The following is a 16662-nucleotide window of genomic DNA, read 5'->3' as shown; positions in this document are numbered from 1 at the left end:
AAAGGTAAACATTGCCAAAACTAAACTTTCCAATTGCATACCGTGTTTCCCCGAAAATAAGACCTAGCCAGACCATCAGCTCTAATGCGTCTTTTGGAGCAAAAATTAATATAAGACCTGGTATATTATATTACATTAATTATATTGTATTAGTTATATTAGTTATATTAGTTATATTATATTAGTATTATATTATATTATATTATATTATATTATATTATATTATATTATATTATATTATATTATACTCGGTCTTATATTATAGTAAAATAAGACCGGGTCTTATATTAATTTTTGCTCCAAAAGACGCATTAGAGCTGATGGTCCGGTTAGGTCTTATTTTCGGGGAAACACAGTATTAACCCTAGGGCTAGGTGGGGTCCCACTCTCTTTGAGTCCCCAATCTTACAACAGTAGCACTCAGGTTAGTAGTATTCGTGTTCACCAAAGACTGTTTGAAAGCCAGCTTCAGGACCTACCCAAATAAATGAGGTCTCTGGTTTTTACTGAGTGAGATGGGAAGCCAGTGGAGGTGTCTGAGCAGAGGAGTGACAGATCTGACTACTTCAGATTGTAAGACTCTGGCTGTTATGTGGAGATGAGGGTAGAGGAGGGCAGCTGCAGAGGACGGAGGAAGACCAGTGAAGAGGCTACTGTCCTAATTCAGGTGAGGAAGTGGGCGACCTAGACTAGAGCTGTAGCAGCACAGGCAGTGGAAGCCGCTGGATGTGGGATATATTTTGAAGGGAGGAGCTGACAGGACTTGCTGATGTCCACTGGGGTGTGGGGTGTGAGAGAAACAGAGTCATAGATAAATCACCCCAAGTTTTTGGTCTGAGCAAATGAAAGAACAGTAATCTATATACTGGAACTCAGTAGGTATAGATTTGGAGAGGGGGAGAAATTGGGAGTGTTTTTGACGTGTTAAGTTGAAGATGCCTGTTAGATACCCAAGTGGAAACGAATACATAGTCTAGAGTTCAGGCAAGAGGCTTGGAGATAATAATTAGGGAGTTACTAATATACAATTGACTTTCTTCGTTTTTTTTTGCTGCTTTTTTTGTTTTTGTTTTTTTTACAGTTTATCAAGAAAGAATAGATGAATTTCATGGTATATAAATTATAAGTGCACAATTCAATGATTTTTAGTAAATTTACATAAATACCAAAATCAAGAATCAAAGCACAGAAATTACTACTGCCCCTATAAAAATTAAACTAATTATAAGGAGACAATATGAGCAACAGTTAAGAAAACTTGGATGAAATGCACAAATTTCTAGAAAGACACAAATGACCAAAACTAACTCAAGAAGAAATGAAACATCTGAATAGATAAATGCACAGCCTCAAAGTATCACCTCCCCCCAAATATTTATTAGTTACTATGGTGATTAACCTATGTCCACAAATTCTCTGGTGCTTTTCATTCCAGGAGGTGAAGCTTAATTCCCTCTTTCCATGAGTGTGGGCCTAACGACTTGCTTCTAATAAACAGAGTACGGAAAGGGAAAAGTGTAAGCTTTGCAGTGAAGAAAGCTGGCATTTAAACCAAGTGATCAATTGTAACATCACCAGAAGTAAGTCATGTTGATATTATGTGCCCTGTGATATGATGTAATGAGAAAAACCCCTCACCTCTGCAATAACTTAAATCGGTCACTTCAGTTTAAAAGGAGAAAACATCAGATGAACCCAAACTGAGGGACATTCTATAAAAATATCTGACCAGAACTCCTTGAAAGTGTCTTTTTCTGTTATGCAGATAGGATAACTATCCACCAATGCCCCACCATCTGAAATCTGCCGTTGAGCCACTCTAATGATTTTTTTCTTTTCAGTCACTAAACTTTTCAAATCCAGAATTTCCAACTGGTTCTTTTTAAAAAATAATTTATTTGTTGAAACTCTCTATTTGTTTAATCATAGTCATCATACTTTCCTTTAATCTTTTAAATGTGTTTCCTTTTGTTCTTTGAATATGTTTATAAAATTTGCTATAAAGGCCTTATCTTTAAATCCAACATCTGCGTTTGGCCTGTAGCATGTGTAGCTACTGATTGCTGTCTTTTTTCTTTTTTATGCTTGCTTTTATTTTAATTTTTACTTCCTTTCATTTGTTCATTTTAAAGATTCTTGTTTTCATTTTTAAGCCTACATTCCTCAGAGTCACTCTATCTGAGTCAGAGGTGTGCTCAAACACCTTGAACCAATAAAATTTCCATCCTGGATGGATCTGGGAATTTTGGAGGGAGAACATCACAGTTCAAGCACTTTTAAACTCTGCCCTGGTTTTCCCTTTCTGCCAGGCCCATTTCACATCTCTGCAGGCTCATGTTCAGGCAGGCCTCTGGGAACAGCTTGGGCTCTCTCCAGCTTCTCCTGTGCATATGTGTGGGAGCTTATCAAGGCCCTCTGTTGCTTTCTCACTAAGCAGGTCTCACCAGTAGATTTCTAGCTAGCCTGCTGGTTCACTGCTTGCCCTACCCAGGAGCACAACCTCAGGCTAACAAAGCCACCGGTATTCTCTACTTGTTTGTCATCAAGACTACTGTTACTGACACTGCTCCCGGGTGTGTGTTTTCTTCCATGCTCTGCTCCAAATCAAGTCCGGCCCCTCTGGCAGCAAAGCTGCTGGTTTACACAATATGCCCACCCTGGTGGGATTACTGTACTGACCAAGCTGGAGGTGGGAGATAGGAACACCACAGACTGCCACTGCTCTAACCCAGAGTTCAGAGGGTGTGTGTGTGTGTGTGTATACCCACTTCTCAATTTGGTGTATGACTGTAGTCAATTTCCAGGGCCTAGAAATAGTTGTTTTTGATATTTTTGTTGATTTTATCATTGCTTTATGGGGAGAGGATTCGCTGAGCTATTCATTCCTCCATACCACTATCACTGACCTTGATGCCACAAGATTTTAAGTTAATATTAACTTAATATTAAGAATCTTAATATTAAGAAATATAAAAGTCCTTTATCGGTAATCTAATTATAACTTTGTGCACAAATAAGTATCAATGTAAAACACTGTAACAGCATATAATCCCATGTCAAATACAAATAAAGAATCAATTTTTGCACCAAAGTTCTGATAATTGCAGAAGGAACATAATTTTCCTGTTTAAAAAAAGTCTATGGACCACCGCAAAAGCTCTATTTATTTACCTATTTACTGAATCATAAACCAATCAGATAACAAGGATTTGGGGTTTCCGAGTTCTGAGAGGGAAGGCTATTGACACATCTTGTTGCTTGGGCCATGTCCCACTTACTCATGCTGCTGTACTCACACTTCATGCAGGAAATCCTTTCCTGTAAGACTGAGGGCACCTCACCTTTGGGCTCTGTGATGACGTGACTGACTCCGAGCCTCTGACAGACGTAATGGAAAGCCTGATTCCCAGGATTACACCACTGATCGATGTAGTCATTCGAGCAGGTCCACAGCATGTTGTTCACTGTGTCATAACAGGCACCTGCAGAAAGAGCCCTCTCTACTCAGCTGTCACGTTGTCATCTGCCTGTGTGCATATTTCTCTTAAGCACGGCTAAAGAATGGAAGGGCAAGGATTCTCCCGAATCCTGACAATCCATAGCCTATTTCCATATATTTACTTGGCAAAGCAGTAGACTGGGGCTCAGCAAGAAGGCAGGAGTCAGCTTCTACTGCTTAACTCCTATGTGGGAATGGAATAAGTCTCACGGAATAGAGTTCTTAGTAACTGACTTATAGGTGACCTTTTTCATTCCAAAAGGGATTTAAGTGACTTACATTAAAACCCACGTAAATATGACTAATTAACCTAACACACAATAAAAGTCTTAGTAACTGAGCCCGAAACTTAGATATGAGCTTCCTAGGAGCCAAGGCAAAGAGAACATGTATTAGATCATGCTCATTTTCTAATAATAAGTATACCCATTCCTCATGGAAAACAAACATTTTAAGGGCATTCGTTACCTTTAAGAAAAATATGTTACAGGCATCATCACACAACCTAATGGACAGTATCTTCAATAGCAATATATGCAGAGGAATTTCCCAAAAGGCAATTTCCTATATTAATCCTCAAAATTAAATAGTAGCATAAAATATTTCTTTCAAGGACACTAGAATATCACAGGAAATTGGCAAGATTATTTTTGAGACAAATTGCTAAAATGGAATTTTCCAAGGACACGTGGGCATCTATTTCTTACCCAATCCTGGGACAAGAGCACCACGCCCCAGCGAGCTTCCAGCAGCATCTATGAGATCGGCACGGCTCGTGAACTGACCATCCGAAATATTATACACCAAGCTAGAGGCCAGGACTGTGGAAACAAACATCAAGCTGTTTAAGAAGCCTTAAAACGATGTGCAGTAACTTTTCCAAGTTACAAGATCCACTGGAGGATTTTCACAAGACTTCAGAAAAATCACACCTTTTTTTCCTGTTGTCTGTTGACGGTAACAATGAGGAGACAACACACACCAAAGACCACAAAAGAAAAACGGCACAAAGTATCTTCCTAAATAGTGACCCACAGTTTTGAAAGTGTTCTTTACATGGAAACTTCTGCATAAAGGCAGTATCACAAGGGTCATCGCAGGATGGGACATGATCGTTAGCATCACAAGGGTAACAACATTTACAAGAAACATTTTACGCGTAGTTGGTGTTCCGTACAGGTCAGGAGCCACTCAGACACACTCAGCTGCTGTTCTTCAGGCAGCAGCTCTAAACTCGGAGATGCTGTGGCCTTTTTCCTTAACACAGGATAGTATGGGATAGTCTGGGTTTGAGTTCCGGCCCGCCCACTCCTGTGTGATCCTGGGAAATTTCCTGACCCTCTCAGTTCCCCCAGGGGTAAAGTGGAGAGAATAGAAGTACCTACCGTACACAGCTGTAGTGAAGATAGAGTTAAAATAAGTCCAGGATGTACAGCGGCACATACGTGCCAGCTGCTGGTGTTATTATTTTCTCCACTTCCAAACACAAAATGCAAGCACTGTGTCACTTGAGCGTCTTTGTTCTTCTTGTTCCCATCACCCTAGGGTTCAGAGTCCCCACACCTGATTCAGCTATAATCTAAACTATACTGTTTGTGTCTATTCCATTTTCCACTTGTTCCATCCTGCACACCAACCAAATGATCTTCCCCAAATCTCTTTTTCACTGTGTTGACCATGCATAGGCCTTTCCCCCCACTTGGCTACTTATCTGAATAAAACCTGTTTTTCATGACTTTAACTCAAAACCTCATGAAGTCTCTCCCTCCTACCCCACTCCACAATGTCCCTTTCTTTCTGACTCAGCAGCACATACATCTGCTCCCCAGCTCGGGCAGTGACACAGCATCACACATCATTTTCTAGTTGTTTTCTCACACCTACATCATTTCTCCCAACCAGACCCTGAGCTCTTTGAGGTAAGGACCACTTCATCCACTTACTGAGCAGCCCCCATGGTGACGGATGTGGGACGGGACACAGAAGGAATTTAAGCATTTATTGATTCACTGGTCTAAAATAGAATCACTGTGTAAGCTATATCCTCATGAAAAAAAAATAGCACCGTGAAGCCCTGCTTTTATCAAATGGGGCCAATTTCAAGTGAGTGAAAAAGCCATGCCAAGAAAACGGAAAAAGAGTTTAGTAAGATGAGTGGTCAATAAAAAGACAAATAACCCAATTTAAAAATGGAAAAAGGGTTTGAATAGGTTTTTCTCCAAAGAAGATATACAAATGGCCAATAAGCACAAGAAAAGATGTTCAACATCATTAGTCATTAGGGAAATGCAAATCACATCCACTAGGATGGTTATAATTAAAAAAAGGAAATTAACAAATGCCAGTGATGTAGAAAAATTAGAAGCATTCTACATTGCTGATGAGAATGGAAACTGATGGGGCCACTTTGAAAACAGTGTGGCAGTCCCTCCAAAGGGTAAACATAGAGTTACCATATGACCCAGAATTCTACATCTATATATATATATATATATATCCAAGAGAAATAAAAATATGCCCACATAAAACCTGTACATGAATGTTCACAGCAGCATTATTCAAAATAGCCAAAAAGTAGAAACTACCCAAGTGGGAGTATATCCACACAATAGAAAATAATTCAATCATAAAAATGCAGTAATGATTCATGCCACAACATGGACGAGCCTTGAAAACATTAAGTTAAAAAAAAAAGGGCCAGTCACAAAAGTACATATATTGTCTAATTCTATATATATGAACAAAGTACAGAATAGGTGAATCCACAGAGACAGGAAGTAGCCTGGTAGATGCCAGAGACTAGAATGATGGGGGAAGGGGAATGACAGCTAATGGGTATGGGGTTTCTATCTGGAGTTATGGAAATGTTCTAGAATTAGACAGTGGTGCTGGTTGCACAACTCTGTGAATACACTAAAAACCACTGAACTATATACTTTAAAGGTGTGCATTTTATATTAAGTTGGTGCAAAAGTAATTGTGGATTGAAAGGTTAAAAATAATTGCAAAAACTGCAATTACTTTTGCACCAACCTAATAGTATGGACGTTATATCTCAATAAAGCTGTTTTTTTTTTAAAGAGACTAATAGGAAATTTAGATCATTTACCCAAGAGCGAAAGGGGACATCTTGGTCACATGAACTGTTAGAGAAAACAAGCTGTTGACCAAAAGTCCAACCAATTTGATTTTATAGGCAAAAGAGTTCTGAAGTTGTTGTGAATACCTAAGTCCCAAATACATGCAATATGTGAAATGGCACATAGGTTTAGGTGATGATAAATAATTTTTTTAAACTGCCAAGGTCAAATTTATATCTGCAGGCTTCAGTTAGAGCAAGAATGCTTTTTTAAAATATCTAAATTTGAGATATACTCCTTTAATGGAATTACAATAAGCAAATTATTTTAAGAGGCCAGAATATGAAATAATGGAAAATGGAAACAAGTAAACTGATTTTAAAACACTATACATGCCTAAGCAAATTTCAAGGAAAATAAGAACACACACACACAAAAGCTACTATACATAAAAGGAACATTTTGGGTTTTTTGGTTTTTTAAGTTTTTTTAAATATGCTGACATACTTTATTGCATGTGATCACCAAAAAATAGTGTGTGATACCATTATCCTTTTATTTTTACAAGCAGGAAAACTGAGGTTCAGAGGGGTTAGATGATGTCCCTAAGGTAAGAAAACTAGAAAATGGCAATGTAAAAGAAACATTTTTGGTTCTATATTTTATCTCATTTGCTTTTTCTGAAGCCAAAATCACGCTGCTGTAATTACTCTAGTATTGCCTCCGTCTTTTATAAAACTATATGTACTCTTAACATTAATGAATTTCTGCATATATTATTTTGCATTATATATTTTTTGTTTAACATTTCATATTCCTTGTTTCCCCGAAAATAAGACCTAGCCAGACCATCAGCTCTAATGAATCTTTTGGAGCAAAAATTAATGTAAGACTCGGTCTTATTTTAATATAAGACAGGGTCTTACACAATATAAGACCAGGTCTTATATAATATAAGACCCAGTATACTATACTATACTATACTATAACACTGGGTCTTATATTAATTTTGCTCCAACAGACGTATTAGAGCTGATGGTCCGGCTAGGTCTTATTTTCGGGGACACACAGTATGTGTCCTAAAATGAAGGTATTTCACATTTATTCTAATACCTTGAGAATCCTATCACAGTTGGTAGAGCTCTTGCTGTGTCACAATAAATAATGTGGCAATACATTTCCTAAAATTTTCCTGAACTCACTATTACTTCTAGTAATTTTCAGGATGATAGTTTTCAGAAATGCACTATTATATCAACTACAACTGTATTTTTAATTCCTCCTGGCCTATAACTATATTGATAAGGTTTTTGTTGTTATTATCAAAGACCTATTGCATGAAAGAGAACTGACTCTGGGTGGTGAACACACAATGTGAGATATAGACAGTGTATTACAGAATTGTACACCTGAAATCTATGTAACTTTACTAACAATTGTCACCCCAATAAACTTTAATTTAAAAAAAAGACCTACTGCAAACAACTGTTTAATAGAGAAAGTTTAAAATCATTAACAGAAAAGCCTTAAATTTCAAAGTTGGAGACAAATCGGGAAAAGTGCCACAAATAAAATTCACTTACTTTTTAAAGACGACAAACCACTTGTTCCACCAAAAAGAGAGCGGGTGGCAGAGCTGCCTGACCCCCCTGGAGGTGGGACCAGCATAACCAAGTAGGTGCCACAGGTATATATGGGCGTCTTCCGAAGCATTTTTAGAGGTAGCCCACAGCTAGTATTTGCTGATAAAAGGAATGAAAATGGTGAGTAGAAACATTTGACACAGATTCATTTGATTACCAAACAGATTAGAGATAATGAGGGAGCCCCAAATTCAAACAACGATATACCCTGATTTAGATAATAGAGCAAGAAGTAATAATCCAAGGAAAAAACAATGATCTCTGGCTCTGTACCCTGCCCCAACCTCCTGTCACATGACCGGAACATTTCTCAAAGGTGTCCCCAAGAGTCAATGTGCCTGTGTCTCTAAAAATTCGTTCAAAAGGATGAACCCTCATGTGGACTAAATCTCAAAATAAGAGTCCTACTGTTTGTGTTTCCCCCAGGAAACTGTACTCCAATAGAGACCTTCTCATTTCTTCTAGAACAGGTTCTCAACAGGTTTGTGGTATTACATTTATTACAAACAGCTTTGAACATGAAATCAGCCAGAAATTTTAACCTATAGCTAATTAATAAAAGCTTTCACTATATCTATCACAAAATAATTTTATACCTGCATGATTTATGATAACCCATTATATATTTCCTTGCATTTTAAGGTCAGTGACATCAATGATCATTAAGAAAATAATGAATGTGGGGTGGATGGTTAGCTCACTGGTTCGAGGGCGGTGCTAATAACACCAAGGTTGCCAGTTCGACCCCCACATGGGCCACTGTGAGCTGCACCCTCCTTAAAAAAATAAATAAATAAGTAAAATAAAATAATGAATGTCTCTAATCAAGAAGTATAAAAATGTACTTTAATCTCCCTTAATCACTGGCAGATCTGAAAACACAGAGAATTTAAGGATTTTCTATATTAGTTGAGTGAGGACTGATGACGGCAACAGAAAGCCAATCAGAGTGCTTTACCAGGGTATAAGCTGTCAGGGTATAAAACATACCTGCCCAGAAAGATGGGAAATCTTTTTTAGATGGCTTACACTAGAAAAATGACATCTAATCTGTCTGATATTTGTTTTGAATGTCTGTGCTTCTAAAAAGCTCCATTTGTAAAAAAGCCCAAGCCCCAACAAGTATACTCTTCATTCAGGACAAATTCAGGAGCATAAGTTTCCATAGGTCAGAAACCCGAAAGGGGCGATGACTGGAAAATTAGCAAGTTTGTGAGCATAACTTTTGCACCAAGATTTTAAGTAGACTTACTCTTGTTAACATGGTAATAGGTATTAGTTTATCACAGAATAAAAAATTCCAGACCCTCTGAATGTTGAATAGCCAAAAATTCACTTAGCTTGTAACTGGTGAATTTTTATGTAGCACTACCACGTGAAACGAATACACAGAGAATGTACATGAAAGTACAATGAGACAACACATTTAGACTACAAATTCCTGTTTTCACAGAACTCTAAATACACCCTTGCCTTCTGAGTTTTCTTTGATTTATCTCATATTTTCTTATCCAACAAACATTCCTTTAGTATTTATGTGGTTCAGGGTAGGATTCAATTTTCTTCCAAGGGACAAACCCAAATGAATCCTTTAGCTTGTCAGGAATATGTTTATTTAAGTAAAAAGAATGGTCCTCTTCAAAGTATTCCCATAACTCAAATTATCCACATGCCCAAGTCATAACAACTATTAGTAATTCTCCCACTTACACTCCATACAACAGAGGTCTGTGGAAATAAAATACTATCCTTCTTAAATCCTAATATAAACTAATAGTATTTAATTTGATAGTTCATGAATTAATCACAAATATTTTCTCTTCTTAATATGTCAATATATAAAAGGATTCAAGCATAAAATTGCATTAAATTCATTAAACATATATTAATTCAGATACATTTTTCTCTATATAACATCTTTTTCTAGCCGTTATCTTGGACTACAGTTGATGATTTATTATAAATTCACATAGTCGGTACATAATCTGTAAACTCTTCAAAAATAATAGTTCTTCATCTTTTGGAGGCCATAGATGACCTTGGAAATCTGATGAAAATTATGATGGATACATGAAGATGTTATTTAAAGCTGGGGTGGAGAGCACGTTTATGACCCCTTAAAGGCTTATCCCAGTTAAGAACTTCTGCTTTAAAAAGGCAGAACAGTGTGTTTAGTAAGCTACCTTTTATTAAGAAAAGGAGGAAAATAAGAACACATAAATTTGTCTTTACTTGTATTTGCGTAAAGAAATTCTGTAAGGATAAAAACTAATAAATATAGATATCTACAGGGGGCAGGGTGGAGGCAAAATATAGCACGCACTAAGATGTGGGAGTAAGATTTCTCTGCATATACCTTTTTATTTTCACTTTGAAACTCTGTAAATGGATTATCTATTTTAAAACATTAAAGTACAAACTCTAAATGATAAATTCTAGAAAAAGCAATCTCTGCTGTGGAAGGTTTGCCTCTTACTTGCTTGGTCAAGATTACATTTAGTGAAGATGATAAACAGGAGCTTTTTACATTCATGAAGCCCATGCTAAACATGAAATCAATCAATTGACACCAACGGTAATGATGAGAAGGCATTTACAGTTAAAGACAAAGCCATTTTGAATAATTACAGATTCATGCTAACTCACGTTCATAGACAAAAACATGTATTAGTTTGGAATAAAAAAAATGGACAATGACTGGCAAGAAATAAAAGGGTAAATTCTGTAAAGCCAAGTGCTTTTATGGCACATTGTAAGCGCTCAATAAAAAGTATTGCCAGAATTCCACAGGCAGCTCTCACTAGTTACAAGCTGAACATATCAGGCCATGAAAAGACATGCAGGAAATTGAAACGCCTATTGCTAAGTGAAAGAAGCCCATCTGAGAAGGCTACATAATGTCTGATTCCAACTATATGACATTCTGGAAAACGCAAAACCATGAACACGATAAACAAATCAGTGGTGGCCAAGGGCGGGGGATGGGGAGGGATGAGTAAGTGGAGCACAGAGAGGATTTTCAGGGCAGTGAAACTACTCCGTATGATACAGTAATGGTGGACACATGTCATTGTACATTTATCCAAACCCACAGAATGGACACCACCAAGAGTGAAACCCAAGGGAAACTATGGGCTTTGGGTGATGACGTATCCATGTAGGTTCATCCACTGTAACAAATGTACCATCTGGTGTGGGATGTAGACAGTGGGGGAGACTATGCATGTGTAGGGCGGGGAACATGGGAAACCTCTGTACCTTCTGCTCAATTTTGCTGTGAACCTAAAACCGCTGTGTGTGTGTGTGTGTGTGTGTGTGCGCGCGCGCGCGTACGCGCAGCTGAACAGAGCTATTCCAGGTTAAGAGGTGCTGAGCACAGGGAGCATACCTGCTTGGTCCTCTTTCAGGGTGTTGGAGATGGTGGAGCCAGTGAGGGCGGCCAGCGTTGCCGATGGGGAAGCTCGGTAGCGGGAAAGTCTGCTCAGAAGCATCTCATTAATGCTTTTCGCAGATTCACCCTCTTTTCTCATTAGAATTGTGCGTTCCTGAAGCGGATGGGCTACATACACACCATTTTCAACCTAATATTTAAAGAAAAAGAGGTGCTTAAATGATATCTGTTTCCATTTAGTTACCAATTTCTATTGGAAAATTGCATTATTATGATCTGGTTCCTCAAAAACATTTCCAAAAACTGCCCTTGGGTAGAGGTAACCTCAAAACTTAAGTGCTCCACAGGAACTACTAAGAGCAAAAGAAAGGCGAAGTTTGAGAGCTTTCATTTCGCATACTAGCCCAGGTTCTAAAAGTAATGAGCCAAGTTTAATAAATTCCACAAAAGGTCATTATTAAAATTCCTTATATTGAATTCCACAGGCAGCTCTCCCTAATTACAAGCTTCTGACAGGTACCAGTACGATGAGAGGAAAACAAATCAGTTTCTGATTTACTATTAAGTACAATTATGAGGAGGATGTCTTCTTGAAATATAATTAGTGGCTAAAATCCAAGCTCTGTATTAGCAGCAGTTAACATTAGCCCCAGCTGCTCGGGTACTGGCGGAGCAACGGAGAGAAAGGCAGACTTTGTCTGCTAAAAATACATGCCAACGTCGACTGGATCCTTGCTGCTGCTTGGCAGTCCCTCATTCATCACTGGATTATTCCCCAGCGAAAGCCCTGCAGTGACAATTCCAAAATTCCTTTCCCAGTGCTGAGCTTGACGTGAAGCAGACCGCCTGGCTCTACTGCTAGAAAGATCCAGACCTTTCACTGTAAGCTGCTTGCACTCATCTCTCTTCCCACTCAGGAACCTTTGTGTCCAGCCTCGTGTTTTCTTCCTTTTCTCTGATTATAATTCAGACAGAGGAAGAAGCACTTCATTTCATGTTATTTAAAGTGAACGGTTCCACCACTGCCTCCTCCCTAACTGCTCCCTTAATTAACTCCCTCTGCCCCTTCCTCATCAGTGTCTCCCTCTCTACTGACTTCCTTCTCCCTGGTTTCACATCGTCACAAGTCTCTGAAATCTTAAACGAAACCACGGTGGCCCACGGAAATGCCATCCCTTTCCTCCACTTCCATTCGCTGTCAAATATCTCAAATATATGTCACATGGCCTCTGCATCACGCTCTTCCACACCGGGGCTCCTGGATCGGGCTGGGGTCTCAGAAACTGGTGCCACCAGCGAAGGTGGCCAGGACTGGCCTGCTGCTGTGGGGTACAGAGATCAGAGGGAACAGGAGGGCGAAGTGGTAAGGCTTAGAAGAAGAAATAAGAAGTAAAGATGGAGTCCAAAGTGAAAGGTTGGTAACAGAAGACGCAGGAGAAAGCAAGCAAATTTGGGAGCACAGCCAGGACAGATTCCCAGAAGGAGCTGTACAGAGTGGGGAGAGTTTTATGACACATTCACAAATGATAAGGGAAAGGATTTCTTAGAGTCCAAAAATGCTGCTTCTATTTCCTCAACCCTGCTTCTTAACCCTTTGAAGTTCCTTAACTCGCACGACCAAACCAGTGGACATTCTTGATGGTCCACGAGTAACCTAAACCCAGGACCATCCACATGGTTGCCAGCCTTCTTGGGGTTCTCCTTCCTCGAAAGGCGGTAGACCTCAGTCCTGGTTTGCTGTTTTGTTTTTTGCACAGGAACCTGTGTACAAGGCACTGTGCTGGTGAGCAAAGCCAATACAGTCCCTGCCTTCCTTACTCTCCCTCTTATTTGCTGGTTCCACGTCTCCACCTACTAACAGAGCTTCCCTAGGATTAGACCTAGTCTGATGTCAGACCTCCAGCTTCCTGTCGACGGCACTTCCCACCATTCGGGCTCAGGGAGAATGTCGCCTCTTTAAAGAAGTCTTCCCTGATTACTAGATTACTAGTCTACAGACTCTCCACCACCCCCTCAAGCCAGAGCACCCCCTGTTTTGTTATCTGCACAACACTTACCACTCTGAAATTACCTTATTCATTCATTTATTGTTTGCCCTTCTGCTTTCCCCACTAGCTCCCCGAGCGTAGGGGTCCTGCCTGCCTTGTTCACCATAACATGCCCAGCACTTAAGAGGCGCACACAGTAAACACTTGATGCCTTGCTGAATAAACAATTCAGGGCTCTCCCCCAAATGCAATCCTACATTTCTATAGACAGACCCATCCTTGCTACTGAGATCCAGGCCCACTTTTCTAACTGCCTCCCACTCCCCGGCATTTGGACTTGAATAGCCTACTGTAGCCTCAAATTTAACACATTCACATCTTACCACATCGTGGCACCCCTACTTTCCTGCTAAATTAACCTTTACCAAGCCTCGCTCTATTTATGTCTCGCAACTCTAACTATACCCCTTCAAAGACATCCAAGATGAAAATCAATCACTTAAGCTTGGCATTCAAAAGTATTGCTCAGTCTAGGAGAAAAACAATGGGTAACTTTAAAAAACTATATTATAGTGTTCAAGCACCTTGAACATACTGCAAACATGATACAGCACCTGTGAGAAGCAAAGCAAACCAAGGTTTGGGGCACAAGTGGTCAAACCGCCGTACTTAGCGAAGCAGCTCTTCAGGATTGAAAAGCTACTGGTTGAGAAAGGTGGGAAGAGGCTGCGAGGAGCACGAAGAGCACAGGGTGAGTGGTGACAAGAAGCTCTCCTCCCTGGCCCAAGCCACCATCGCCTCCAGCCAGACGACTGAACTAGCCTCTCAACTGGTCTCCCCATTTCCACCTGGGCACCCCATGCTTTCTGCTCTGCACACTGGTCAATGATCACTGACCGCTGTAAATAAAACCTTGTCCTTCCCCGTTGAAATCCACAGTGGCTTCCCAACACACTTATAATAAAAACCAAACTGCTGGTAAGGCCCATTGCACCCACCACCCAGCGACCGCCCCGGCTCGGCTCACCCTTCCACACACCGTCAGCCACAGCGGCCCTCTGTCTATCCCTCCTGCAAATACCCTGCTTCCTCCTCACTCTGGGCCTGCTATTTGCTGTTCCCCCTTCCCGGACTACACAACCGTTCTGGCTGGCCCAGGACTGAAAGTCCCATGTCCTGAGAACTCTCTCAGTCCCGGGCAAACTGGGGTGGGTGGTCACCCCGACAGGATGGCCAGCTGCTTTTTGTCACTCAGGTCGCAGCTCAGATGTCCTTCCTCAGGAGGCCCTATCTCCAGCCAAACTAAAGCAGCTCCCACCTCCACCCGACCCGCTCTCTACCACAGTGTCCTGTTTGAGTTTCTCCCCAGCGCTGATCACTAGCTGAGCTTACTTTGCTCTTGCTGTTTACTTTCTTATTGTCCAACTCCCCACACTCTACTGGAAACGCCTTGCTGCTATGCTACCCAGATAGGCAACATAGCAGGTCCTGGATGAATACCGGCTGAGTGAAAGGCATCTCAGCCATCCAGAACGTGCGTAATTCAAAGAAAACACTAAACCCCAGGGAGACGGGAAAGGAACCTAATGTGTTCAGTACTCTGCCAACCATCTGTTTAGGAGAGAACATAACGAGGACAAAATAGCAGTCAAATTGTCAATGACTCTATCTAAAGAACAGCCATTTATAGAGAGCACATAGGGGCAGGAAGAACTCTCAGAACAAAACAGAGGTGAGATGTAAAACCTGGGATCTCAAAAGGTAAAAAAGAGTTACAGGGATTCTCAGGCGGGGACGTGTCCGGTGTGGAAGTAACGGAACCAGGCAGGAAGATTCCATGCCTCACTCGTCTGTAGTCTTCAGATCCTCACAAAGCCTGTGACTCTAAGCAGTAGACTGTCACATGGGTGGCCTCAGTGAACGACGTGTCCTGGCATCCATGCCCTTGTTTAGCCCCCTTTCACACGGACTCTGCGCTTGGCCATTGGAAAGCACGATGCAAGCAGCGGCTTGATAAGCACTTCTCCGCTTGAAAAGCTCCCATCTGAAAGCCAGTCTCTGTGCTGCCAAGAGGTGCAGCCTAGGTTACTGAGGTCAAGAGAGACTCTGGAAGACGAGAGGCCACCTGGAACGGGACAGCCCCAGCCAAGCTCCAAGCTGAATGAAGCTGCGGGTGTGATTTCAGCTTCACCATGTGGAGAAGAACCACCACCCCGCTGAGCCCAGGCAACCTACAAATCGCTGCAGCTTGAAGGCACTTAGTTTTGCGGTGGTTTGTTGAACAGGAGATAATTGAAGTACCCCAAATATGAGAAGAAGTCTGTGATCCAAGTGTTAGAGGTTGTTTTAGATTAATAATAGTTTGTAAATTAATTAGGTAGGGTATTCTTTACATTCCATTTCTTTACATCATACTCCTAACTATATTTCTGTAGTCTACCTTACACAATGGTTAGTTATCTAATTCCATTCTAAGTTAATAAAAAATCATTTTGAGAGACAAGTTGGATCCTACTCTCTGATATCCATTTATTTTAGGTAATCCTTTAATCCTTTAGTTTTCCCTCAATTCTACGTAGCAAGAGGCCTATTTTATAGCTCAAATAGCTGATTTTTTCATGAAAAATACATTGGAAGGGCACTGGTGGTATTCAAGTTTCCAAAAATGTTTTTAGTATATTTTTTCTGATTATAAAATTGATATATGGTCTCTTCTATAGTTGTTTAGTCTCTTTGAGAGTCTACAAGTCTTGCTTTAGTCTATTCTTGATCCAAAAGCTACAATAGACTTTTAAAAGCAGGTCCCACTCAAAACTCTCCAAGAGCTTCCCAAGTCGCTTGGAATAAAACCCAAACACCTTGCAAGGGCCTACAAGAAATGGACCTGGATACTTCTCAAACTCTATCTCCCATCACTCACCCTCTCATCTCTTCACTTGAGCGAGGTAAAGAAGAATGTGTATAATCAATCACCATTTGTGGAAAAATAAAAAACAAAAATATACATGCATATGTATATGTGCTTTTATTATCTCTGGAAGGATATAGGAGAAAATGTTAA

At 40.2% G+C, this 16662-nt stretch overlaps 1 protein-coding gene across 5 annotated transcripts in view; it reads right to left on the bottom strand.

Moving 5' to 3' along the window:
• Positions 1 to 16662, bottom strand: part of HECTD4 (HECT domain E3 ubiquitin protein ligase 4) — a 167408-nt gene that overhangs the window by 88537 nt on the left and 62209 nt on the right. For all 5 annotated transcript variants that reach the window (XM_074321579.2, XM_088801010.1, XM_074321581.2 and 2 more), the window contains exons 8-11: positions 11611 to 11803; positions 8163 to 8321; positions 4207 to 4320; positions 3342 to 3482 (exon numbers count right to left, since the gene is read on the bottom strand). In XM_074321579.2, the coding sequence (XP_074177680.2) occupies positions 3342 to 3482; positions 4207 to 4320; positions 8163 to 8321; positions 11611 to 11803 (607 nt within the window). The remainder of the gene's footprint in view (positions 1 to 3341; positions 3483 to 4206; positions 4321 to 8162; positions 8322 to 11610; positions 11804 to 16662) is intronic.

Source organism: Rhinolophus sinicus, chromosome 9 (genome assembly GCF_057876585.1).
Source record: "Rhinolophus sinicus isolate RSI-liver-muscle chromosome 9, RSI-T2T, whole genome shotgun sequence".
NCBI lineage: Eukaryota > Metazoa > Chordata > Mammalia > Chiroptera > Rhinolophidae > Rhinolophus > Rhinolophus sinicus.
The sequence above is the reverse complement of the archived record's forward strand: the minus strand, read 5'-3'. Positions and strand labels throughout refer to the sequence as shown.